The sequence below is a fragment of the Cynocephalus volans genome, chromosome 6, assembly GCF_027409185.1.
Source record: "Cynocephalus volans isolate mCynVol1 chromosome 6, mCynVol1.pri, whole genome shotgun sequence".
NCBI classification, from domain to species: domain Eukaryota; kingdom Metazoa; phylum Chordata; class Mammalia; order Dermoptera; family Cynocephalidae; genus Cynocephalus; species Cynocephalus volans.
In genome coordinates this window covers 162,942,496-162,969,142 of record NC_084465.1, presented here as the reverse complement: position 1 = coordinate 162,969,142, position 26,647 = coordinate 162,942,496, and the positions used below count along the sequence as shown (strand labels likewise).

Genomic DNA, 26,647 nt, shown 5'->3' with positions numbered 1-26,647 from the left:
AATATTAAAGACATAACCAGAAGTAGCTGTGAAGTCCCACGGATTCGTCAATCAGTTTCATCACTTACAAATGAATGATCTCTCTTCTTTCCCCCTGAAATCTGCAACCCCAAGTGTGGATTTCTTTGGAAATTGTCTGTTTCCCTAGGGGGCATGTGCCAGGGCCTGCTGTCTAAGTCCTGGCAGTTCAAATCCAGGTCTGCGCCTTCCCGCTGAGTCACTTTGAGCAAGGTACTTAACCTCATGGATCTGTTGTGAATGTGCTATGAAGTGTCTGGCACTTCTCTACTGAAGTATTTTAAAACAAATCCCAGATGTCATTTCATTTATTAATACCTCGGTATGCATCTTTTATGAATAAAGAGTTTAAAGAAAACAACCCCAATACCAGTGATCACCCTCAACAAAATTAACAAAATTTCCTTAATATTATTTAATACTCAGTGTTTAGTTTCCCCATTTGTCCCAAAAGATGCCTTGCTACGGATGTTTGTTCACTGTAAAGCATTCCAGAGTTTTCTCTGGCATAGTAAATTTCACTCTTCCCTTTGCTCCCAGGGCACTTTGTACTTGAGGACTCCAGGGCTTGCATGGTGCATCCCAACTCTCTGAGTGTCCCACTGGTTTGAGATAGTTCTTTGAGGGACAGGCACCTTGTCTGGCTCCTCCTCAGTCACTGACATAGTGCTTGGCACCCAGCTCTGTGAGTGATTGGCTGTGAGCATAAGAGGAGTTGTCCTTTCTGCCTGGAAAGGGAAGTCCATGGGGGGTGATGGAAACTCAGGTGGGAAAAGGGGAATAGACTATGATTGGCAAAAGCCTTGGGTGCCAAGGTTGTAAGTGTGGATCTCATTCTGGGGTCAGTGGGGCCCCCTGCAGGGTTTTGACTGGAGCAGTGTCATGATTTCTTCCTTCCCCTATCTACCTGCTCCCCATACAGTCAAGGTCATCAAAAAGACTGTCTGCACTTGATGAATCCAGTTCCTCTCTGCCCATTCTGTATTTAATTTCCTAATATTTGAAGTTTTTCTAGATATCTTTTTGTCACTTATTTTTTTATTTAATTCTATTCAGATTAAAGAACTCATTATGTATAATATCAGTCCTTGCAAACTTATTAGGAGTTATTTTACAGCCCAGAAAATAGTGTGTCTTGCTGAATGCACCATGGGCCTTTGAAAAGAATGTGTATTCTGCTGTTGTGGTGTGGTGACCAAATGAATAATATCAATTTGGTCAAGTTGGTTGTTCGAACTTTTATTTCCTTGCTGATTTTTTGTCAAGTTATTTTATCAATTGCTATGACAGGGTGTTAAATTCCTCAACTACAGTTGTGGAATTGTCTATTTCTCCGTTGAATTCTGTCAATTTTTGCATCATGTTCTTTGAGGCATTGTTATAAGACGCATACACATTTACCTTTGTTATATCTTCCTGATGAATTGACCCTTTTGTTATTATGAAACAGCTCTTTGTATCTTTGGTAATACTTTGTCTTGAAATGAACTTTGTCTGTTCTTAATATAGCCACTCCAGCCTTGTTATGTTTACTCTTTGCGTATTATATCTTTTCTCACCCATTTTTTTGCATCCGACCTATATCTTTAAGGGATGTTTCTTATAGACAACATATGGTTGAGTCCTGCTTTTTTTTAAAAAATCCATTCTGACAATCTGTGCCTTTTAATTGGAATGTTTATTTTATGTAATTATGGATATGATTAGATTTAGATCTCTTTTTACTGTTTGTTTTCTATTTGCCTCCTCTGTTTTTGTGTTCCTATACCTGCCTTCTTTGGGTCAATTGAATACTTTTTAGCATTCTAATTTAATTGCCTTTTAGCTTTACTGCTTTGTATTTTTACTATTTTTTTCTAGTTGTTACTCTAGAGATAACAATATATATTTAACTTTTCACAGCCTATTTAGAGTTTACACTTCATGTAAAACGAGGGCTCTTGTAATTGTGGGGATGCTGGCACCTACTTCTCTATCCTTTATAATTGTCATATGTATTGAATGTATGCAGGCTATGAATCACAAGGTAATTTTAATATTTTTGCTATAAACAGTAAGTATTTTAAAGAAATTAGGAGAAAAAAAGAGATAGTCTTGTTTGTGTATGAACATATTTACCATTTCTGGTGATCATCAATTACCAGAAAAAAAAGTTCATGAATATTTGCCTGTGGGCCCTCTAAGTCCTTTTTCTCTTAATGGAGTCCAAACAAAGTCTCACCCAGCTGCTGGAAGATAGGGGCTTTGTTCCCCAACCAGAGCTTGCTGGTCCAGCTCTGTGGACTTTATTTACAGGATACTAGCTAAGAGTTGGTTGCACTGATGTCCTCTACAACCTGCCTTTCTTACCTCCCCTGTGCCCCTACTCCGTACTGAATTGGGAGGCCAAACAGAGTGTGAAAGATGTTCTTCACAAGGACCCATCTCACTTCTCTCCTCTTTTCCCCAGATCTACCTCTGCAACTTAACTCTTCTCTAGGAAGAACACTCAGGAGAGCAAGAATATGGCCCCAGGGCTCTTGACAACCAGGGACGAGGTGAGTTCTGAAATTTTTTTCTAGCTCCATTGCCTTTTCTTGTCCTGGGGGTTGCCTTGTTAGGCTTAGGCGATGCTTATCCCTGATCTTGGAGGTATGACTCATTTTATCTGGAGCTCTTGTTCAGACTTCTTTGCCCCATTCATGACTTAGACATTCAGCGAGTAGTTAACTGTGATCTTCACTTTCTGGGAAGTTAAAATAGATTACTATTTTACAGGACATCCATGCTTATGTGCCCAGAGATTCCCAAGGCCTAAAAATGTGTAGAAAGGCTTTTGAGGGAGAAATTGTCTGAGCTGTCCTTGAAGAATCTGGTGAGTTGAAGAGTTGATCAGGAAGCCTAGATCATCTTAGAGACCAGGTGACGGGCAGGTTTTCCCTAATCATGTGGGAAGCTTGTGCATATAGTAGCCTTTGGCCACATTAGTTTTCTCTGTGTAGAGGTGAGGATTCTGACCTACTGTCTGCATGAAGTGCATGGATAAATTTGGTTTTGTAGGCCTCATGTTTTATATTTGAGTTTTATACACTTAAAAATTGGAAAATTATACTTAAAGGTCTGGGTTGGCTACTTCTCTGAAAATATATCCTCCCCACTGACTAAGCAGCATGTGAACTTGATGTAATTGAATGGAGTTAACATTTTCTCACCATCTAAACTGCTGACAGGCAGGGTACTTTTGTGCTGATTATATCAATTACGTAAAATATTTATCGTCATTTTTGCTAATTCAGTTTTGCTTTGACTATGCTATAAATATGTCAAGTGTAGAATGTTTTTGAGAAAAGAAATGGACATAATCACACTTCTGGGCTCATATAGTGGGTATTTGCATACTCCTGGATGAGTTAAAAATGATTGGTTTTGATGTTATCAGAACATCACTGAGAGCTGTGTGTCCCTCATTTCTTTTGAAGATGTAAGAGAGTTTGACAGAGAACGTGTGTGTAACACATGCAATTCAGGATATTTCGCAAGATAATAGGGGAATTTTTTCTTCTGTATTTTTCACTTTTCTGTGTATAGTGTCAAGAGAGAAGAATTCTTGGCCAAAAATGGAACACATTACATATCCTGTCCATCCTCCGCCACTTCCTGTGGGATCCATAGATCCTTGAGAGATGGTACTAATATTTCTCAGTACACTTTTTTTTTTTCCTTTGGTTTAGCCATTTCCTCAAGAAAAATTAATGAAAGAGTAAAAGTATCTGAGAGGCTTAGCTTTTGAAGTTGAAGCTTCTATACCTGGAAGAGTGTCTGGCACTTAAAAAATACTTTTTTGCATAAAGGGACCACAATCTTTAGTTATTTTGAAGGAACTAAAGAATAAAGGGGTATGTTTGTTTTGCTGTATGTTATTTGAGACATAGAAATTACATATTTTATGATTTTTGAAATTGCATTTCCAGGTACTTTGTTATGCATCAGATCTGAATTATATTAAAAAATCTGACCTATATATATACAACATGGCACTTAGGCATGTCTCCTAAGGGCTTTTGCCTGAAAGGAGAAATTGTAACTTGCAGTAGAGTTGTAACATAGAAGAAGGGCTGGCAGACACAGGATGTTAGCTGATAAGAAATTAGTAAACACTTGTTTATTGGATTTAAAAATTTTTTTTGAATGTCTGCTGTGTGCAGGAGACTTTGATGGTCTAAAAACAGTTATATCTACAGCACACCCTCTGTTCTTATGAGACTCCCAGTTTATTTAGCGGTTTACCAATCATTGGAATTAAAAATTTTTAAAGATTTTTTTATTAAGATATAATCCACATACCATAAAATTCACCCTTTTAAAATGTACCTTTCAAAATAAAGTAAAATGTACATTTCAGTGGATTTTAGTATAGTAACAAAGATGTGCAACCTTCAGCACTATAATGTTTTCATTACTCCCAAAAGAAATCCTGTACCCATTTGGAATTACTCTCCATTAGCCCCTCTCCCAGTCCCTGGCAACCACTAATCTGTTTTGTGTTGTATGGATTTACCTCTTCCAGCTAATTCATATAAGTGGGATCATACAATTTTAAAAAACCAAACATATGTCATAAAAAATGGCAAAGTAGGGAAATACAAGGCTCTGTCCTTCCCCAGAAGCAAATAATGAGCCGGAAAAAATGTCAGAATCAACTTTTGTAGAACTCTGGAATCTAGTCAAAACTGGAAGACTTGGTGAAGAAGGGAGTGGCTTATTAGTGGCAAGAGAGTACTGTGGCATTTTAAACTGCCTAGCTACCATTAAATTGCCCAGCTACCACATGACCATGAGGAAGCTGAGGCACAAAGACTTTCAACTTTTTTAGCAAGCACAAAGAACTAAGGAAACCACAGACATGGAACTAAAGGGAACCAGGTCAATAATGTTTCAACAAATAGAGAATATCAATAAAGAAAAATTATAAAAAAAGAACAATGTAGATAGTCTAGAGTCACACCATGCAATAAATGAAACAAAAAATTCACTGTAGGAGTTCAACAGCATATTGGAATAGGCATAATTAAGAGTCAGGGAACTAGAAAATAGTTCAATTGAGATTATCCATTTTGAGGAGTAGAAAAAGAAAAGAATAATGAAAAATGAACACAGCCTAAGAGACTGGTAGGACACCATCAGGCATACTAATATGCACATAATGATAATTGCAGAGGGGAAGGATAGAATATTTGAAGAAATAATATGCAGAAATTCTCCAAATTTGATAAAAAACATAAATCTGTACATACAAGAAGCTCAACAAACTTCAAACAAAATAAACATAGAAAGATCCACACCAAGCATATTATAGTCAAACTGTCAAAGCCCAAAGACAGAATTTTGAATGCAGCAAGAGAGAAGTGACTCATTAGCTCCAAGCAATCCTCAGTGTGATTAACAGCTGATTTCTCTTCAGAAACCCTGGAAGCCACTGGTCAGTTAGATAATATATTTAAAGTCCTGAAAGAAAGCTGTCAACTAAGAATTTTATACCTGGAGAAGCAGTCCTTCAAGAATGAAGAAGAAATTAAGACACTTCTAGATAAATAAAGCTGAGAGAATTTATTAACAGATCTTCCCTACAAAGAATGCTTTAGGCTGAAATGAAAGGACACTAGACAGAAACTCTAAAACATGAAGAAAAAAAAAAGAGCATGAGTAAATATAACTTTATAGGTAAATATAAAAAAGCCAATATTATTGTACTTTTTGCTTGGTTTATAACTTGTGCTTTTCCTATGTGATTTAAGGCAAATACATAAAAAATTATAAATCTATATTAATAGGCACACAATGTATAAAGATGTAATATGGGACAATTATAATATAAAGAGAGAGGGATGGAAATGTATAGGAGCAGACTGTGTACTATTTAAGTTAAATTTACATGTAAATGGATTATACTCTCCAATCAAAAGGCATAGATTAGCAGACTGGATTAAAAATAAAACTAAGAACGATCTGTATGTTGCCTACAAATAACTCACTTTAGATATAAGGAAGGAGAGAGGTTAAGAATAAAGGGATAGAAAAGATATTCCATGCAAATAGAAACCAAAAGAGTAGCTATATCATTGTGAGACAAAATAGACTTTAAATCATAAAAGTTATGGGATTAAGATGACATCATATTTTGATAAAACATACACTACAGAAAGAAGACATAACAGGTATAAACATATTTGCACCCAACAATATAGGCTTAAAGTATATCATGTAAAAGTTGACATCACTGAAGAGAAAAGTTCTATGATAATAGTTGGAGACTTTAATACCTCACCATCAGTAATAGCTAGAACAACCAAATAAAGAAATATAGAATTTCAACCACACTATAAATGAATTGCCCCTAACTGATATATACAGAATACTCCACCCAACAACAGCAGAATACATATTCTACTGAAGTGCACGTGGAACATTCTCTAGGATAGACCATATATTAGGCACAAAGTAAAACTTAATAAATTTGAAATTATTGAAATCATATAAAGTATCTTTTCTGATCACAATGGAATAAAACTAGAAATGAATAACAGAAGAAAACTGGAATATTAATGAATATGTGGGAATTAAATAATACTCTTTAACAATGAATAGATCAAAGAAGAAATCAAGGGAAAGAAGAATATACCTTGAGATGAATGGAAATGAAAACACAACATACAAAACTTATAAAATGCAACAAAAGCACTGCTAAAAGGAAAATTTATAGTTGTAATTGCATCTATTAAAGAATAAGAAATATCGCAAATCAGGGACTGAATTGTATGAGTACAGAACTAGAAAAAAGAAGAGCAAGCTAAATTGAAACCAGCAGAAGGAAGGAAATAATAAAGGTTAGAGCAAAGATAAATAAAAGAGATTAGATAAACAGTAGGGAAAATCAATGAAATGAAAGTTGGTTCCTTGAAAGCACTGTCAAAGTTGACAAACCTTTGGAGAGAGTAACCAAAAAAAGAAGACTCAAATTACTTAACTCAAAAGTGAAATTGGAGACATTACTGTCAATTTTAAAGAAATAAAAAGGATTATCAGGGAATGTTGTGAAGAGATATATGCCAAAAAATTTGCTAACCAAGGTGAAATGGACAAAATTTCTAGAAACACACAGTCTATGCAAAGTGACTCAGGAAGAAGTAAAAATTCTGAATAGCACTATAACTAGTAAGGATATTGAATTAGCAATAAAAATCCACCCAAGAAAGAAAAGTCCATAACCAAGTGGCTTCACTTTTTAATTCTACCAAACATATAAAGAGTTAACATGGATCTTTTTCGAACTCTTTTAAAACACTGAAAAGAGAATACTTTCTAACTCATGTAGTGAGAACAACATTACCCTGATAGCAGAGGTCACAGACACAGACACTACTAGAAAAGAAAATTGCAAGCCAATAGTCCTTATCAGTATAGATACAGTTCTCATCAAAACACTCCCAAACCAGATTCAGCACTGTATTAAAAGGATTATTTATCATGACCAAGTAGGATATACTCCTAGAATACAAGGATGACTCAACGTGTGAAAATCAATAATGTAATACACCACATTAATGGAATGGAGGATAAAAACCATGATCATCTCATTTGAGGTAGAAAAAGCATTTGACAAAGTGAACACCTATCATGATAAAAAACATTCAGTAAACGAGATATAGAAGGAAATTCCCTCAACATGATATGGGCCATGTATGAAAAATCCACAGCTAACATCATTCTTAATGGTGAAAGACTGAAAGTCTTTTTCCTAAGAACAGGAACAAGAAAAGGTGCCCACTTTCACCACTTTTATTCAACATAGTCCTGACAGTTCAAGCCAGATAATTAGGCAATAAAAAGAAAAGGCATCCAAGTTGGTAAGGAAGAAGGAAAATTATCTGAAGGCATGATCTCATATCTACAAAACCCTAGAGCCCTCTGCTATGGCATGATTGTTTCCCTCAAAATTCATGTGTTGAAACTTAATCTCCAGTGTGATAGTATTAAGAGGTGGGGCCTTTAGGAAGTGATTAAGTCATGAGGGCTCTGCCCTCATGGGATTAGTGACCTTATAAAAGGGCTGGAATGAACAAGCTCAGCCTTTCTTTGCCCTTTCATCCTTCTGCCTTTCGTCCCCTGCTTTTGTGCCCTCCAGAGAATGCAGCAACGAGGTGCCATATTGGAAGCATAGACCGGGTCCTCACCAGACACCAGACCTGCTGGTGCCTTGATCCTGGACTTCCAGCCTCCAGAACTGTGAGAAACAAATTTATGTTCTTTATAAATTACCCAGTCTCAGGTATTTTGTTATAGCAGCATGAATGGACCAAGACATCCACAGAATCATTAGAGCTAATTAATTCAGCAAAATTGCAGGATACAAAAGCAACAGACAAAAATAAGTTGTATCTCTGTACATATCCAATGAACTATCTGAATAGGAATTTTTTAAAAATTCCATTTACAATACCATCAGAAAGAATAAAATACTCAGCAATACATTCAACCAAGGAGGCAAAAGACTTGTTCTACAAAACATTGCTGAAAGAAATTACAGAAGACCTAAATAAATGGAAAAACATTTCCATGTTCATGAATTGGGAGACTTAAAATTAAGATGACAGCACTACCCAAAGTGATCTATAGATTCAGTTCAATTTCTATCAAAATCCCATTGTGTTTTTTTCCAGAAATAGAATAACCCATCCTTAAATTTATATGGAATTTCTTGGGACCATGAATAAACAAAACAATCTTGAAAAAGAAAAAGTTGGAGGACTTACACTGCATGATTTCAGTACTTACCACAAAGCTACAGTAATCAAAACAGTATTGCATGGATTTAGGATAGACATATAGATCAATAGAATAGAATTGAGAATCCAGAAAAAACCCTCATATGTATGGTCAATTGATTTGCAACAAGGGTGCCAAAGCCATTCAATTGGAAAAGGACAGTCTTTATACAAATGGTTCTTGGACACTGGATATCCACAGCCAAAAGAACACACTTGAGATAAATGATAAAGATAGAAAGCCTCAGCAAAGAAATAGAAGATATAAAGAAAAATTATATGAAACATTTTAGAACTGAGATAAAAAGCTCACTGGATGGGCTTACCAGCATATTAGAGGTAACAAAGAAATTAGTGAACTGGATAATAGAACAATAGAAATCAGTTGATTTGAACAATAGAGAGAAAATTTACTGGGAAAAAAATGAACAGAGCCTCAAAAATTGTGAGACTAGAACAAATGATCTAATATTTGTTTTATTGGAGTTTGGAAGGAGGGCAAGGGTGAAAAGCACTTGAAGACATAATGGCTGAAAACTTCCCTAATTTTGCAGGAGACAAATCTACAGAATTAAAAAAGCTGAGAAAATCTCAAACTGATAAACCCAAGAAATCCATGCTAGAACACACATTGTAATTAAACTTCTGAAGACTGAAGATGGAAAAAACATCTTGAAAGCAGCCAGAAAAAAAATAACATCTTACTTACAGGGGAGAAACAATTAGAATTCCGATGGCTTTCTCATCAGAATCTATGGAGGTTAGATGGAATTAGCACAATGATTTTCAAGTTCTAAAAAAAAAGAACTATAAACCCTAAATTCTGTATCAAGTGAAAATATCCTTCAGGAATGAAAGGGGAAATCAGGACATTCTTAAGAGAATTTCTCTTCAGCAGACTTACCCTAAAAGAATGACTAAAGGCAGTTCTCTAAACAAAATGAAGCAATATAAAAGGAAACTTAAAGTTAACATAACTGGCCTGTAACTGCTATTTTTAGAAAGTTCTGCTTACAAGATTATCCCTTGGCTGGCATCTGGGACCCTCTATTTCAGGAGGGATCCCATCAATTCCAGAACTGATAAGAATAGCTCACTGTGCCTAAACTGTGTAAACAATGTGGTTTATGCTGAACACTTGCTTGCTTTCTGGTCTCTGGAATTTTGGTATGTGCTAGGCAGAGGGTACCTGTATGACCAACCCCCATGAGAGATTTTGGACACTGAGTCTCTAATGAGCTTCTCTGGCAGACAACATTTAATGTTGTCACAAGTCATTGCTGAAGGAATTAAGTTGGTCATCATGTGTGATTCCACTGGAAAGAATTCTTAGAAGCTTGTGCCTGGTTTCCTCTAAACTGTCTCTTGTATTATTTTCCCTTTGCTGATTTTGGTTTACATGCCTTCACTATAACAGTCATAGCTATTTGTATAACTATATGGTGAGGCTTATGAGTCCTTCTAGTGAATTATCAAACCTGGGGGTGGTCTTGGGGACCCCTGACACAATCATGAAGAAAAGAAGAATATGGTAAGGAAATGTATGGGTAAATACAGTAGGCATTCATATTCCACATGGTTTTTATAAACTATTTTTGATGGCTGAAGCAAAAATTAGTCCTCTGATGTGGTTTTAAAGGTATATAGAGGAAATATTTAAGAAAATTACATTTTAAATAGGAAGGGGATATAATAGGTGGTATGGTTTTGTATAATTATTCAAACAGGTTAAACACCCCCACCAGTAGATTGTGATAAGCAATACATATGTAATGCAGCACTTAGAGTAACCACCAAAACAGTCATCCAATGAGATACACTAGAAAACACTGTAGATAAATCAAAATAGAATTCTGAAAAAGTTCATGTAATCCACAAGAAGTCAGTAACAAGAAAACAGAAGCAAAAGATGAGAGAACAAATAAAATTTAGATGGTGGGATTAAGCCCTAACATTAATAATTACATAAAATTTAAATGGTCTAAATACAGCAATTAAAAGAGAGAGACTGGCACAGTGGATTTTTAAAAAAACTTGGCCCAGCTCCGTGCTTTCTGTAAGAAAGTCACTTCAAATATTACAATGTAGGCAGGTTAAAAGTAAAAGAATAAAACAGATAAATGATGCAAACATTAATCAAAGGAAAGCAAGAGTGACTCTATTAATATCAGGTAAGGTAGACTACAAAGCAAAGAAAATTACCAGAGACACAGAGGGATATTATGTAATGATAAAAGGGGGTCAGTTCATCAAGAAGACATAGTAATCCTAACTTGTGTGCATCAAATGACAGAGCTTCAAAATTATATGAAGGGAAAAATCAAAGGAGAAATATTCAAATTTACAGTTAGTTGGAGACTGTTACTTGGAGACTTCAAGACCCTTCTCTCCATGACTGATAGAAGACATAGATGAAAAATCAGTAAGGACTCATTTACACCATGAACCATTTACACCAAATCAGCATTTATAAAACATTCCACCCAGCAATAGCAGGATACATAGTTTTTTCAAGTGCCTATGTAAACATATACTAAAATTGAAATATCCTGGGCCATAAAATAACATAAAACATAAAAATTTGTTTAGCCTAACAAATTTTTAAAAATTGAAATCATACAGATTTTATCTCTAATCACAATGGAATCAAACTTGATGTCAGTAACAGAAAAATAGCAGGAAAATCTCTAGACACTTGGAAAGTAAACACACACATAAGTAATCTATGGGTCATAAAGGAAGTCTCAAGGCAATAAAACCATGCATGAAAATGAATGAGAATTTAAATATGATATATAAAAGTAGGTGTGATGGAGCTAAAGCAGTGCTGAGAGGGAAACTTGTAGCACTATAATGTATACATTAGAAAAGAGGAAGTCTCAAGTCAGTAATCAATGCTTCCACGTCAAGAATCTAGAAAAATAAGAGCAAAATAAACTCTAAGGAAACAGAAGGAAATAATACTGATAAAGGCAGAAATCAATGAGATTGAAAAACAGAAAGAACAGAGAAAAGCAAATACAGCTGCTTCTTCGAATACATCAATAAAATTCACAAACCTCTAGTAAGACTAAGAAAAAGAGTAGACACCAATTACCAGTATCAGAAATGAAACAAGTTATATTACTAAATACCTCTGCAGCCATCAAAAGGATAATACCAGAGCATTATGAACAACTTTATATCTGTAAATTCAACAACTTATATATGAAGTGGACTGATTCCTTGAAATACACACACTATCATAATTCACTCAATATGAAATAGATGATTTGAGTAGGCCTATAACTATTAAGGATGTCCAATTTGTAATTTAAAAACTTTCACAGAAGAAATCTATAGGCTCAGGTGATTTTACTGTGGAATTCTGCCAAATGTTTAAAGAAGACTTAAGACCAACGAATGCCATGCAATTTCTTCTAGAATGTAGAAGAGGAGGGAACACTTTCCAGTTCACTTTATGGAGCAGGTACTACCCTGATACCAAAACTAGACAAGGACAATACAAAAGAAAGCTACAGATTAACATCCCTCATAAATATACACATGAAAATCCTTAACGAAATACTAGCAAATCTTTCCACAATGTATAGAAATAATTATATGCCATTACAAAGTAGGGTTTACTCCAGGGATGCAAGGCTGGTTTCATATTTGAAAAATCAGTTAGTGTAATCCACCATATTAATAGGCTAAAGATGAAAAAGTCACAAGTTGATGTAGTAAAAGCATTCGACAGAATTCAACGACCGTTTGTGAACAAAACAAAACAAACTCTCAGAACAATATGGAATGGAAGGGAACCTCCTCTACAAAAAACATTACCCGTAACATTACTCCTCTGAAGCTAACATTGTTCTTTTTTTCTTTTATTGTGGTAATATATTTAACAAATAAATTTTACTATTTTGACTATTTTTAAACGTGCAATTCAGTAGCAGTAAGTACATTCAAATGTTGTACAACCATCACCACTATCCATTTCTAGAACTCTTTCATTATCCCAAATAGAAACTGTGTATCCATTAAACAATAACTTCACAGTCCCCAATCCACCCAGCCCCTGGTAACCTCTATTTTACTTTCTATGAATTTGCCTATTCTAGGTACCTCATATAAGTGAAATCATACAGTATTTGTCCTTTTGTGACTGGCTTATTTCACTTGGCATAATATTTTCAAGGCTCATCTTTTGAAACATGTATCTGAATTTTCTTCTTTTTTAAGGCCAAAAAATATTCCCTTGTATGTATATCCACATTTTCTTTTTCCATTTATCACTTGATGGACATTTGGGTTTCCACCTTTGAGCTATTGTGAACAATACTGTATAAGTATCTGTTGGAGTCCCTGCTTTCAGTTCTTCAGGGTGTATACCTAGGAGTGGAATTGCTGGATCATATAATAATGGTGTATTTAACTTTTCGAGGAACCTGCCAAACTGTTTTTCATAGAAACTGCACACATTTTACATTTGCATCAACAATGTGCAAGGTTCTAATTTATCCACACCCTGAAAAACTTGTTTTCCATATTTTTGGTAATATCTATTCTAATATTTGTGGAACACTATTCTTAACAGTGAAAGACTGAATGCTTTCCTTCTAAGATGGGGAACAAGCCAAGGATGTCTGCTCCACTACTCTTGTTCAACATAGTGCTAGAAGTTCTAGCCAGAGCAATAAGGCAAGAAAAGGAAATAAAAGGTATATAGATCATTAACAAAGAAATAAAACTGTCTCTGTTTGCAGAGGACATGATTGCCTATGTAGAAAACTGAAAGAACCTAGGGGGAGAAACTCCTAGAGCTAATAAGTAAGTTCAGCCAGGCTGCAGGATACAAGATAAGTGTACAAACAATTTTATGATATATCATAGCAATAAACATATGGTCACTGAAATTAAAATACAATACCATTAAAATCACTAAAAAAAAAAGCTGAAGAAATTCTTAGGTGTAAATCTAACAAAACATTTATAGCATGTTTATGCTGAAAACCGCAAAATGCTGATGAAAGAAATCATAGAATATGCAAATAAATGGAGAGACACGGTGTTCATCATAGACTCACAGATCAATAGAACAGAATAGAAAAACCAGACATAGACTCAGCATCAATGTATGGAGGGGATTAATAGTCTTGAACACATGGAACCGGATTCAGGTTAAAAACAGGATCTATAAATCTCACCTGCATGTCCTAGGACAGCCTTCTTGCTGCCTCAGCCTTGGTTAGTTGCTTAAGTTAAATTGATTAGTGGGCAAGGCTGGCTCTTAAGTGAGCAGGTATGTGTTTGTGTTACAGGCATTAATGGCCTTCCAGGATGTGGCTGTGGCCTTTACCCAAAAGGAGTGGAAGCTACTGAGTCCTGCTCAGAGGACCTTGTACAGAGAAGTGATGCTGGAGAACTATAGCCACCTGGTCTCGCTAGGTAAGGCTGGCCTGTTTTAGGTCTCACACTCTACTTGTGGGCATCTTAAGCTTTTATGTAGCAGCCTCCATGCTTCTGACTCAGAAAGAAAAATATTTTTTTCCCTATCCCCCCAGAGAATGTCTGGATTTTGTAGTGAAGTTTTATGTGTGTTTGTGTGTGTGTGTGTGTGTGTGTGTGTGGTATCTGACACTGCATTTCCAGGCCTCTTTTCCCAGACTGGGCCTCTCCTCTAAGATTATCTTGCTTCAAATGGGGGAATATTTTTTATTCACTCAAGTACTGGGTAGAATCATTATCCTGCCTTCAGATCCAGGATCCTCTTCCCTTATTCTTCCTTTCTCAGCATTCAGTAATTCTTTACTACTCAGTTATGCGTCCCTACCACTTTCCAGGTTTATTGCATTCCCTGGGTTGGCCCTGAGTTCTGTGACAGCTTCTTAAGCCACTAACCCAAGGTCACCTTAGTTTTTTTCCCATGTGAGTAGGAATTGCTTTTTCCAAACCAAAACTCATCACACATCTGGAGCAAGGGGACGAGCCCTGGAGAGTGGAAAACGAATGTCTTCTGGACCTTTGTCCAGGTGAGTGGGAAGCCCTGGGAAGATGGAGATGCTGGGCAGTTAGGGGCTCAGCAAGTGAGGAAGGAGGGGCCCACTTTGAGGTGCTGAGAGGAAGCTCTGCTCCAGGCCTCACAGGCCACGGGTGAAGACTACACCGCACTGACTCCCTTCCACATCGTCATGCTCCTCAAGAGAGGGCTTCCCTGGCATCCTGCCTCCTTTCTCTACCAGACAGCCTCACTCCTCTCACTTGGCTTCCCTTCTCGGGCACATTTAGGATTTCCTGACGTTCTTGGGCTCTTGTGGTCGGCCTGATCTTCAAAATAGCACCTTTCCTTTGAGACTAAGTCTGCTGCCCTGCTAAATACTTTGCTATTTCTGTTCTTAACCTGGCAACTTTGGGGGGGCATCAGTTCTATCCCATGGATTCTCGTAACTTTGTTTCTTTTATGATGGCTTATTTAACATTACAGCAAGGTATGAAGAATTGTACAGTGAGTAGCAATGTGGCAGCCCCACAGCCTAAGAGATAGCATGTTTTAAAACTAGGTGACAGCCCTGTACCTTCCCTGATTGTGTCTGGCTCCTCTACCTCAGGTTTCTAAGTTAATATTCCATGACTACATTTATCTTTTTATTCCATCCCATGGGTCCTTCAATCATATAAAGCATTGTTCTGCATGTTTGTAAACTTCTCTGTATATAGTATTTTTAAATTGTTCCTAATTTTTGGCTATTAAATAATATTACTCTGTATTCTTGTATACCTCCTTGAGAACATGTGCAAGAGTTTCTCTTAAGATATATACCTAGGAGCGTAGAAGCTGGTTCATAGGCATGCATAGCCTCAACTTGATTAGGTCATGCCAAATCATGTTCTGAAGCAGTTATGCCAGTTTATGGTACCAGCAGTGTATGGGAGTTCTTTATCCACATTGTCACCAACACTTGGTATTGTCAGACATCATTCTTTGCCCATTGGTTTGGTATGAGGTGAAATCTCAGAGGGGTTTTAAGTTGCTTACCAGTAAGCATGAGCATCTTTTCATATGTTGCTCCGTCACTGGTGTTTCCCCTTCTGTGATTTGATTGTTCGAGGTGTTTATCTACTTTTTAGTTGGGCTTTTTCTTTTTTGTTAGTGATTTGTAGAAATTCCATATTAATTCTGGAAACATTCAGGTCTTTAACCCAATTAAAATTAATTAGAATTAATTAGAATTAATTTTATATAAATGTTGGGAGGTAAGGATACAGTTTTGCCTAATTTATCTTTTTTCATTCATTTATTTTCAATCTTCTTGGCATTGATTTTTGTTTTGTTACTTTTTTGCTTCTAAATATATAACCATATAGCTAGTGTTGCACTTTCAGCAAACTGAGTGCTTTTGTCTATTTTAAAAAGAACTTTATTATATAAGGCATAATTAAGATATAATATAAAAATGTGTTGCTAAGGTATAAGATATTATGAAGGTAGAATAATTAAGGGATAAGATTTGTTTTTAAGGTATAATAAACTGCACAATTTTAAAAAGTGAGATTTGGTAAGTTTTCACATCTGTTTGCACACATGAAACCATTGTCAAAACCAAAATAGCAAGCATATCTGTCATCCCCCAAAGTTTCCCTGTGCCTCACTGTAATCCCTACCTCCCCCCCTCCTCCCCTCCCCCATACCCAGGCAACCAGGGATCTGCTTTCTATGACTATAGATTTACATTTTTCTAGAATTTATATAAATGGACTTAAACAGGATATATTTGGATTCTTCACTCAGCATAATTATTTTGAATTTTATCCATAATGTGTATATCGATAGTGGATTTATTTTTATTGCTAAGTAGTGTTCCTTTATATGGTAGTGTTCCTTAAACAATTATTTAACCATTGACCTATTGAAAGACATTTAGGGTATTTTCAGTTTTTGACAAATACAAATAAAGTTGTTTTGAACATACAAGTTTTTGTGTGGATGTATGCTTTTTTTTCTTTTGGATAAATATCTGGAACTGGAATGGCTGAGTTGTATAACACAGTCTATATTTAACTTTTTTAGAAACTCACAAACTGTTTTCCAAAGTGGCTGCATCATTTCACATTCCCACCAACAGTATATGAGAGTTTCAAGAGCTCCTTGTCTTTGTCAACACTTGGCTTCATTATTATTTGAATTTTAGACATTCTCATAACTGTGTAGTGGCGTCTTTCTTTGGTGTTAAGTGACATTTTTGTAATGACTGATGATGTTGAGTATCTTTTCATGTGCTTAGTTGCCATCTTATATCTTCTTTAATGAAATGTCTTTTCCTATCTTTTGCTAATTTTTAAAATTGGTTATTTTAAAAAATTTTTTTATTATTATCCTTTTTTTTTTTTTGCTGACTGGTACAGGCCTCGAACCCTGGACCCTGGTGTTATTACCACCATGCCCTATGGTTTCTTTTTTTTTCATTATTGAGTTTTGAGAGTTCTTCATGTATTTTATACAGAAGTCCATTATCAGATATGAGATTTACAGATATTTTCTCTGGGTCTTACTTTTCATTCTCTTAATAGTGCCTTTCAAAAAGAAATTCTTAATTTTGGTGAAGTTCAATTTTCATTTTTTTTTTTTTCTTATGAATTGCACTTTTGGTGGTGTATTTAAGAAATTTCATTCTAAACTAAGATCAAAAAGATTTTCACATTTTTTTTCTTTCAGAAATTTTGTAATTTTTTATTTTACATTTAGGTCTCTAACCTTTTTTGAGTAAATTTTTATACTTGATAAAGGGTCTGTATTTAAGTACTTTTTTTTTTTGCATACAAAAATACAATTTTTTGAGCACGATTTATTGAAAAGGCTACTCTCTCTTTACTGAATTGCCTAAGTACCTTTGTGGAAAATCAATTGACTGTATGTGTGTGAGTCTATATCTGGACTCTATTTTTTATTTCTCTCTTCTCTATGTCTCTCTTGATGCCAATATCACATAGTTTTGATTAGTATAACTTTATAATAGGTTTTTAACTCAGATAGTGTAAATCTTCCAACTTTGCTTTTTTTTCCCCAAGTCATTTTAGTTATTCTATGCATTTCCATATGGATTTTAGAATCAGCTTGGCAATTTTTTACAAAAAACTGCTTGGATTTTGATTGAGATAGAGTTGAATCAATGTCAATTTGTGGAGAACGTACATGTAAATAATAATGTCTTCCAATACATGCACACAGTATAACTCTCCATTTACATAAGTCATCTTTAATTTTTGTCAGCATTGTTTTGTAGTTTTTAGTACATAGATTTTGGACATCTCTTGTTAGATTTATCCCTAAGTATTTTATATTTTTGATGCTATTTAAGTGCTGTTTTAAAATTTCAATTGTTTGTTGATGGTACATAGAAATACAATTTAGGTACAGTGATTTTGTACCCTGTTATCTTGCAAAACTCACCTTTTAGTTTTAGTAGCTTTAGTTTTACTTATTTCTATTTAATGTGTCTTTAATTTTTTTTTCTTGCCTTATTGCACAGGTGAAAGCATCCAATTCAATGTTAAGTTTTAATGGTGACAGTGGACATCCTTTCCTTGTTCTTAATCTTATGGCAAATGCTTTCCTTCTAAGTGTGACTTAAGTTTTTTATAGCTGTCCTTTACCAGTTTGACAGAGTTTTCTTGTATTCATTGTTTGATAAGAGTTTTTATTGGGAGTGGATGTTGGATTTTGTCAAATGCTTTTTTGGTATCTTTGGAGATGATCATAGGTTTTCTTTCTATTTTAGTCTTAATATGGTGAATTACATTGTTGGTTGTTTTTTTTTTTTTTAATTGTTAAACCAGGCTTGTATTTCTGGTAATACTGCTCTTATTCAGATTTCACCAATTTTACATTCACTCTTTGATATGTGTGTGTGTGTTTATTTCTATGTAATTTTATCACAAGTAGCTTCATGTAACCAGCACCAAAATCAAAGATACGGGAAAGTACCATTGCAAGGATCTCCTGTGCTACCCATTTATAGCTACAGCCAACTCCTTTCTTCACTCTGTTACATCTGGCAACCACTGATCTGTTCTTTGTCTCTATAATATTTTCATTTCAAGAATGTTATATAAAAGAAATCATAGAACCACCTTTTTTCATTTAGCATAATTCCCTGAGGGCTATTCGAATTGTTGCATGCATCAGTACTTCATTTCTTTCATTGTTGAGCAGTATTCCATGGTATGGATGTACCACAGTTTGCTAAACCATTCACCCACTGAAAGACGTTTGGGTTGTTTCCAGTTTTGGGCTATTATGAATAAAACAGTAAGGAACATTTAAGTATAGGTTTTTGTGTGAACATAAAGTTTTCTTTTCTCTAGGATATGTATGCAAGAGTGCAATTGCTGGGTCATGGTAAGCATGTATTCAATTTTGTAAAAAGAGTTTAATACTCATTTCGAGAATACTATTTTACATTCTCACTAGCAATGTTTCAGTAATCCAGTTTCTCTGCATCCTTGGCAGCATTTGATGTTATCATTGTGCTTTTATTTTAGCTATTCTGGCAGCTTTCTAATGGTATCTCATTGGTTGGTATGAGTGAAGAGGTTAGTGCAAGCAGTTTCTCCCTGGGATATCTGGATAGCTGGGCGTATCTGAGTAAGTGCACTGTATCAAGACCTTGCTCTTCTTGGAAAAGAGACTGGTGTTCTCCCCGTAGGTAGTGAGCATCTTATGAGGTCCTGCTAATGGGTGGCTATAGCTGTCATTGTTAGGGGGCTTCATGGCATATTCTTAGCCTCTGCTTATTCTTTTCCAGAGGATCTGGAACCATCAGTGTACTTGTCAGTTATGAATATGTGTTAAGGTCTGATTGGACCACTGTCTGTCCTGGCCAAGACAACCAGATAAGTGGTGTGAGGAAAGGGATAGTTTCCTCCTGGGTAGGCTCATGTGGATGGTCTGTCAAGTAGGGACTCATGGAATCAGGTCCAGATGTCTACCTGAACATCTCCATATACTGCAATTTAGGAGGGCAATTCCTGGCTGTTCATATCAGCTAGGTAGACCCCAGGAAAGGTGATTCACCCAGGAGGAGTGGGTAGCATGCATATCATTAGCTTACAGTTGTTTATATTTTACTTTTAGGTAGAACTATAGGAACTAACTTCCTGAACCAACTTATAGGAAATGCAGAATCTTAAGTGTACTAGTCTAATTCAAACAAAGGTATACACCTCCCCCATCCAAATCATATCAAGATACAGATTATTACTGTCATCCCAGATAGTTCCCTCATGCTCCATCCCTGTAAACCCGTCCCCATGTCTCAGAGATCTGATTTTATTTCATCATAAATTAGTTTTGCCTGTTCTAGAATTACACATTATTGGAATCATTCAATATGTGCTCTTTTGTATAAAGCTTCTTTAACTCAGCATAAAGTTTTTAAGCTTCAATAGTAGTTTATTCCTTTTTAATGCCGAGTAGCATATTATTGGATAAATGTGCAGCTATCCATTCCCCTCGATAGACACCTTGACAGTTCCCAGTTTTTAGCTATTTAATAAAAGCTGCTATTAACATTTTTATGCTAATTTTTTTTGAAAAAATAAACATATGTCTTTATTTCTTTTGGATAAATACTTAGGGTATATGCTGGGTGTATTATTTTTGTAGGGCTGCTGTAACAGATTACCACACACTGGATAGTTTAAAACAACAAGTTTATTCTTTCACAGTTCAGGAGGCCAGAAGTCCAAAATCAATGTGTCTGCAGGGTTTATTCCTGTTGGAGATTCTGAGGAGAATGCCTCTTTCCTATCTTCTGGTGGTTACTGGCAATCCTTAGCATTTCTTGACTTGTGGCTGTGCCACTCCAATCTCTGCCTCCATTGTCATATAGTTTTCTTCCTGCTTTGTCTCTCTGAATCCAGCTTTCTCCTTATAAGGACACCAATCATTGGATCAAGGCTCACCTTAATCCAGTATGACCTCATCTTAACTTAATTACACCTGTATACAAATCTCTAAATAAGCCCACATTCACATAATATGGGTAGGCATGAATTTGGAGGGAAGACTATTACTATTCACCCAAGTACACTGGGTCATAGGATAACTGTATATGTAGTTTTATATGAAGTGACCAGACCTTTTCCAAAATGGTTTTCCATTTTTCACTATGAGAGTTCCTCTTGCTTCACATCTTCCCTGACAGTGTGTTTAACTGCTGTGATGGATGTATAGTGGTATCTCATTGTGGTTTTAATTTGCATTAAAACTGCTTGGTAATGATGTGGAGCACTTTGCTAGGTGCTTTGTTATCATTCATGTTTTCCTTTGTGAAGTACCCATTCAAATTTTTTTCAATTTTTTATTGCATTGTTTTTTGTTCTTGTTAAGTTCTCTGAGTCATTTCTTAGTTCAGATACTAATCTTTTGTCATATATATGTTTTGCAAATATTTTCTCCTGATCTGAAACTTTTCTGTTCTCTGTTCAGTATCTTCTGATAAACAGATGTTTGTGATTCTAAGGAAGTCTCATTTTTCCCTCTTTAGAACACTTTCATTGTCATGAATATACTCTTATGTTTTCTTGTAAATGCGATACAGTATTAGCTTTTACATTTAGGTCTATGATCTATCTGGAATTAATTTTTGTGTATGATGTGAGGCAGGGATTAAAGTTTATTTTTCTTTTCCATATGAATACTCAGCAGCTCTAGCATCATTTACTGAGAAGACTTGCCTTTCCCTCAGTGGATTGCTTTGGTACTTTTGTTGAAAATCCAATGACTGGCTAAGTGTGGGGCTATTTTGTGCTGTGTATTCTAAGTTCCTTTGATTGATATGTTGCAAGCCACACTGTATTACTGTAGGATTATAGGAATTTTTGAAGTTAGGTAGTGTAAGTGAGGACTAATTGTGTTTCTTTTTTTAATCACAAATTTTGTTCTTCTTTTTCAAGATTGCTTTGGATAGTTTAGGTCCTCTGCATTTCCATTTAAATTTTAGGATCAGCTTTTGAAAAAAGAAAAAGAAAAAAAAAAAGAAAAGAAAGACAAAAGGAAAACTTGGATGGTGTTTCTTATTGAGACATTATTGCATCTGTAGATTATTTGGGGGAGAAATTATATCTTGCCGGTATTGAGCCTTCACGCCACTAATACCGGTCCATTTATTTAGATCTTTTACAATTCCTCTCAGCAAAATAAAATTTTTGTGAAATGCAACTAAAGCAGTGCTTAGAGGGAAATTTATAGCTTTAAATACTTATTTTAGAAAAGAAATAACATAGGTTTTACCATGAGAAGCTAGAGAAAGAAGAGCAAAAGAAATGCAAAGTGAGTAAAAGGAAGGAAATAATGAAATTGAGTAGAAATCAATGAAATATAACATAGATAAACAACAGAAAAATTAGTAAAGCCAAATGCTGATTCTCTGAAAAGATCAACAAATTTACATATTCAAAAAGATCAACAAAATTATATATTGCTAGGTAGACTATTCAAGGAAAACAAGAAGATACGAATAATCAATTCCAAAATGAAAGGGGCGTTAACATCACATATCCTTCAGACTTTAGAAGGATAATAAGTAGATATTACAAACAAGTTTATACTAATAACTTGTTAAATAAGTTGTTATTATGGACAAATTTTTTGAAGAATACAACTGACAGAGGGTAGAACAAAATGTGAGTAGTGCTACATTTATTAATGTAATTGTTTTTTTTTTTTAACTTCACTTAAAGAAAACCCCAGACCCAGATGTTTTTACTTGTGAATTCCTTTAAATAGTCAAGGAAGAAATAATACCAATGTTATATAAATACTTTTTAAAAATTGAGCTTCCCACCTTATTTAATGAGGCCAGTATAACCCTAATACCATAACCTAAAAAAGACATTACAAAATAATAAAAGTATATAGTAATGTAATAGTTCTATGAACACTGAAGCAAAAATCTTTAACAAAATATTAGCAGGTTAGCACCATGTTAAACATATATATATATATATACACACACACACCATGATGAAGTACAGTTTATTGAATTGCAAGGTTACTTTACCACTTGAAAATCAATGGTTCAGATTGATTTCTCTTTCTAGTAAAAATAGTGCATAGCAACCAAAAGGAAGAATTAACCACTGATATATGAAGAAACATATATAAATCTAAAAACATTATGCTGAGTGACAGAAGGCAGACACAAAAGACTAAAAATTGTTTGGTACTATTTATTGAAATCTATAATGACAGAAAACAGATTAGTAGTTGCCAAGGGTCTAGGGCAGTGCACAGTGCCTTTAGAGGAAGTTTCTGGGGTGTTGGAAATTCTCTAAATCTTGTGGGGTGGTGGTTACATAAATGTGTACCTTTGTCAAAATGCAGTTTTATAGTTGTACATTTAAAATGTGTACATTTAATTTTTTATAAATAGTACCTCAAAGTTGCTTTAATTATAATCTAAAAATTTTGTGCTTAGTATGCTAAGAAAAGGTTGTATTGGAATACAGATTCAATTTAATTCCATAATAGAAATGAATTCTGTGTTTTAATAACACTGAAAATTTGTTCTTTATTAGTATGTGCCTTAATGTTTCAATAATGTGGCAAAAATATCTCGTGTCATCTCAGAGCAGTAGCCTAAAAAATTTCTACTGAGAGTAGAAATGTAGGTAATACCCACGATAGCATATATATTAACTTTTTACTGTGTTTCTCCGTTAATGGAAGTTTCTATGACCATTCACCCAAAATAGACCTAATAAATGATGTAGAAATTAAAAACAGCAAAGAAAATAAAACTGACCTCTTGTTTTTATAACTTCTATGCTGGATAAATCTGAACCTCTAATTTACATAAAAATGGTGATGAAAGAAGGGGAGAATGCTTTTGATTGATGTAATAGAAAACCATACAGATAATGAACATTAGTATCTTATGGAAAGAGGAAATCTGTTCCTAACACATTCAGCTGTAGGTCTTTGGAAAAGAAGGAACAAATCACCAAAGCATATATTCCTTAGGGTTGCTCTGTCTCAGCTCTGGAAATATAATAGGCCTGACTGTTAATACCTAATATGGCACAAAATGATGGTCTCAAATGGAGCACAGTAGTAATTTTCACAAGGTAATAATGATATTGTCCTTTTCCTGTGGGATGAAATTAATGACTGTGATTTTAATAACATTAGCTTATGATAAGAAGTTTAGGAATAACATGAATTAAAAATGTGCCAAACCAATTAGAAAACTAGAAAATGCTTCTGGAAGACACAAAGTAGACTTGTACAAATGGAAAGGCATCTCCTGTTCTTGGTTAGAACATCTCAGTATAATAAAGATAACAGTTCTCAATAAGTTTATTTATAAACAATGTAATTTCATTAGAAATTCCAATGAGTTTTCTTATGGAACTCTACAACAAGTTAATCCTAAAATTCATATGGAAAAATTAACATAAGAGTTGCTGCAAAAACACTGAACAAGAAGAGCTCTGAGGGGCACTAGCCCTTCCAGATATAAAGCCTCTATAATTTTAGTGAGATATTTCCACATCAGTGGATCAATGGAAAGATAATAGAAAGTGTGGGGCTAGGCCCGACTACATATGAAAATGTAGTATTTCAGAAAGGTAGAATCTCAAATCAGTAGAGCAAATTTTTTTTTTAAATAAATGGGGCATTGGCTAGTGGTTTATAAAATGATTAAATTAATTACATTTTTCACATCACACTTTAGAATTAATTCCAATGGGTCAGAGATCTAAATGTTAAAAACAATTAAAAATTGATGTGAAAGGAAACATGGTGAAATCATCTTTAACTTGATGTAGGGAGGGGCTTTCTAATCCAGAGGCAATAAAAGATTAATACATTTTACTATACAAATATCAAAAACTTTTCCGTGGAAAAAATACCATAAACTGTCAGAAAACAAATGATGTGAGGAAAATATATTATCAACATATAAATCAAGATAACTAATAAAGGATTAATATCCCTTCTTTGTAGATATTTTAGGAATTGAAGGGAAAAGAACAAATTCTGTAGAAAAGAGGGTAGAAGACATGAGCAGACACTTCACCAAAACATATGAGAGATTTTCAGCTCCGGTTTGTAGCGTGGGTTTTCAGTGTTGCAGTAGGGTACGTAATGTGTCGTTGTGGGGTGGAAGGTAGGTCTGTAAAGGCATCTTTGTGGTGAACATCTGAGCAGTGACTGCTGAGCAAGTATTACTGCCCACAGAGCACCTGTGGCGATTCTGACCAAGACTTTCTCTCTAGCAGAACGCGGGACGGAATTCCAGCCCTGTCTCTCCCACCCGGTGGCCTTTTCTAGTCCACCATTCCTCAGACGATATGTGCTAAGTGGTCGTCCCCCTCCAGTCTTCACAAGCTCATCTACAAAAAGTGACTTCCAACTAGAAGCTCCAGGGTGCTTGATTGAAAGAGAAGGTGGAGAGAGAGAAGGCCTTGGCACCATGTTTGGGAAGATGAAGCCGAGCAAGATTTCGAGGACATTCTTCTGCCCACATCAAGGTCACCCAGTAGACTGGGTGAAAGACAACAGAACAGGAGAAATAGACCTTGGCCTGGCCCAGAGGATGAGCCCTGGAGAGTCAGACAGAACGTTGAAGGGGGCGGGTGTCTCAGAATCTGGAACAGTCACATGCGGAAAATACAGACTGGGGCCCAGCCAAAAGTCAAGTGTATTCAGCCACCAGAAACATCATGTGTGCCCTGAATGTGGGAGAGGCTTTTGCCAGAGGTCAGACCTCATCAAGCACCAGAGGATACACACGGGGGAGAAGCCTTACCTGTGTCCCGAATGTGGTCGCCAGTTTAGCCAGAAGGCCTCCCTCACCATACACCAGAGGAAGCACTCAGGAGAGAAGCCATACGTGTGCAGGGAATGTGGGCGACACTTCAGGTATACGTCCTCGCTCACGAACCACAAGAGGATTCACTCTGGGGAGAGACCCTTTGTATGTCAGGAGTGTGGCCGAGGCTTTCGCCAGAAGATAGCCCTCGTCCTTCACCAGCGGACACACTTGGAAGAGAAGCCCTTCGTGTGCCCTGAGTGTGGAAGAGGCTTTTGCTAGAAGGCCTCGCTCCTGCAGCACCGCAGCTCACACACGGGCGAGAGGCCCTTCTTATGCCCTGCGTGTGGGCGTGGCTTCAGGCAGCAGTCGCTGCTGCTCAGTCACCAGGTCACACACTCAGGGGAGAAGCCTTACGTCTGCACTGAGTGCGGGCACAGCTTTCGCCAGAAGGTCACCCTTATCAGACACCAGAGGACACACACTGGGGAGAAGCCTTACCTGTGCCCCCAGTGTGGGCGGGGTTTTAGCCAGAAGGTCACCCTCATTGGACACCAGAGGACACACACTGGGGAGAAGCCTTACCTGTGCCCCCAGTGTGGGCGTGGCTTTGGGCAGAAGGTCACCCTCATTAGACACCAGAGGACACACACAGGAGAGAAGCCTTACCTGTGCCCTGAGTGTGGGCGTGCCTTTGGCTTTAAGTCACTCCTCACCAGACACCAGAGGACACACTCAGAAGAGGCACTTTATGTAGACAGGGTGTGTGGGCAAGGCCTTGGCCAGAAGCCACACCTCGCCTCTGACCAGAGGACACACTCAGGAGAGAAGCCGTGCGTGTGTGACGAGTGTGGACGCGGCTTTGGCTTTAAATCCGCCCTCATCAGACACCAGCGGACCCACTCAGGGGAGAAGCCGTATGTGTGCAGGGAGTGTGGGCGCGGCTTTAGCCAGAAGTCCCACCTCCACAGGCACAGGAGGACCAAGTCTGGCCATCAGCCCCTACTACAAGAGGCGCTGTCCTGA

General features: G+C 36.2%; 1 protein-coding gene across 1 annotated transcript; it reads left to right on the top strand.

Annotated features, from left to right (window-relative positions):
- Positions 1–26,647, top strand: LOC134381127 (zinc finger protein 169-like). The gene is given in 5 exon segments (XM_063101172.1): positions 1–231; positions 2,468–2,555; positions 14,126–14,252; positions 14,741–14,836; positions 25,089–26,647. Coding segments are annotated over 4 exon segments (1,815 nt in total). The 5' UTR covers positions 1–231; positions 2,468–2,522.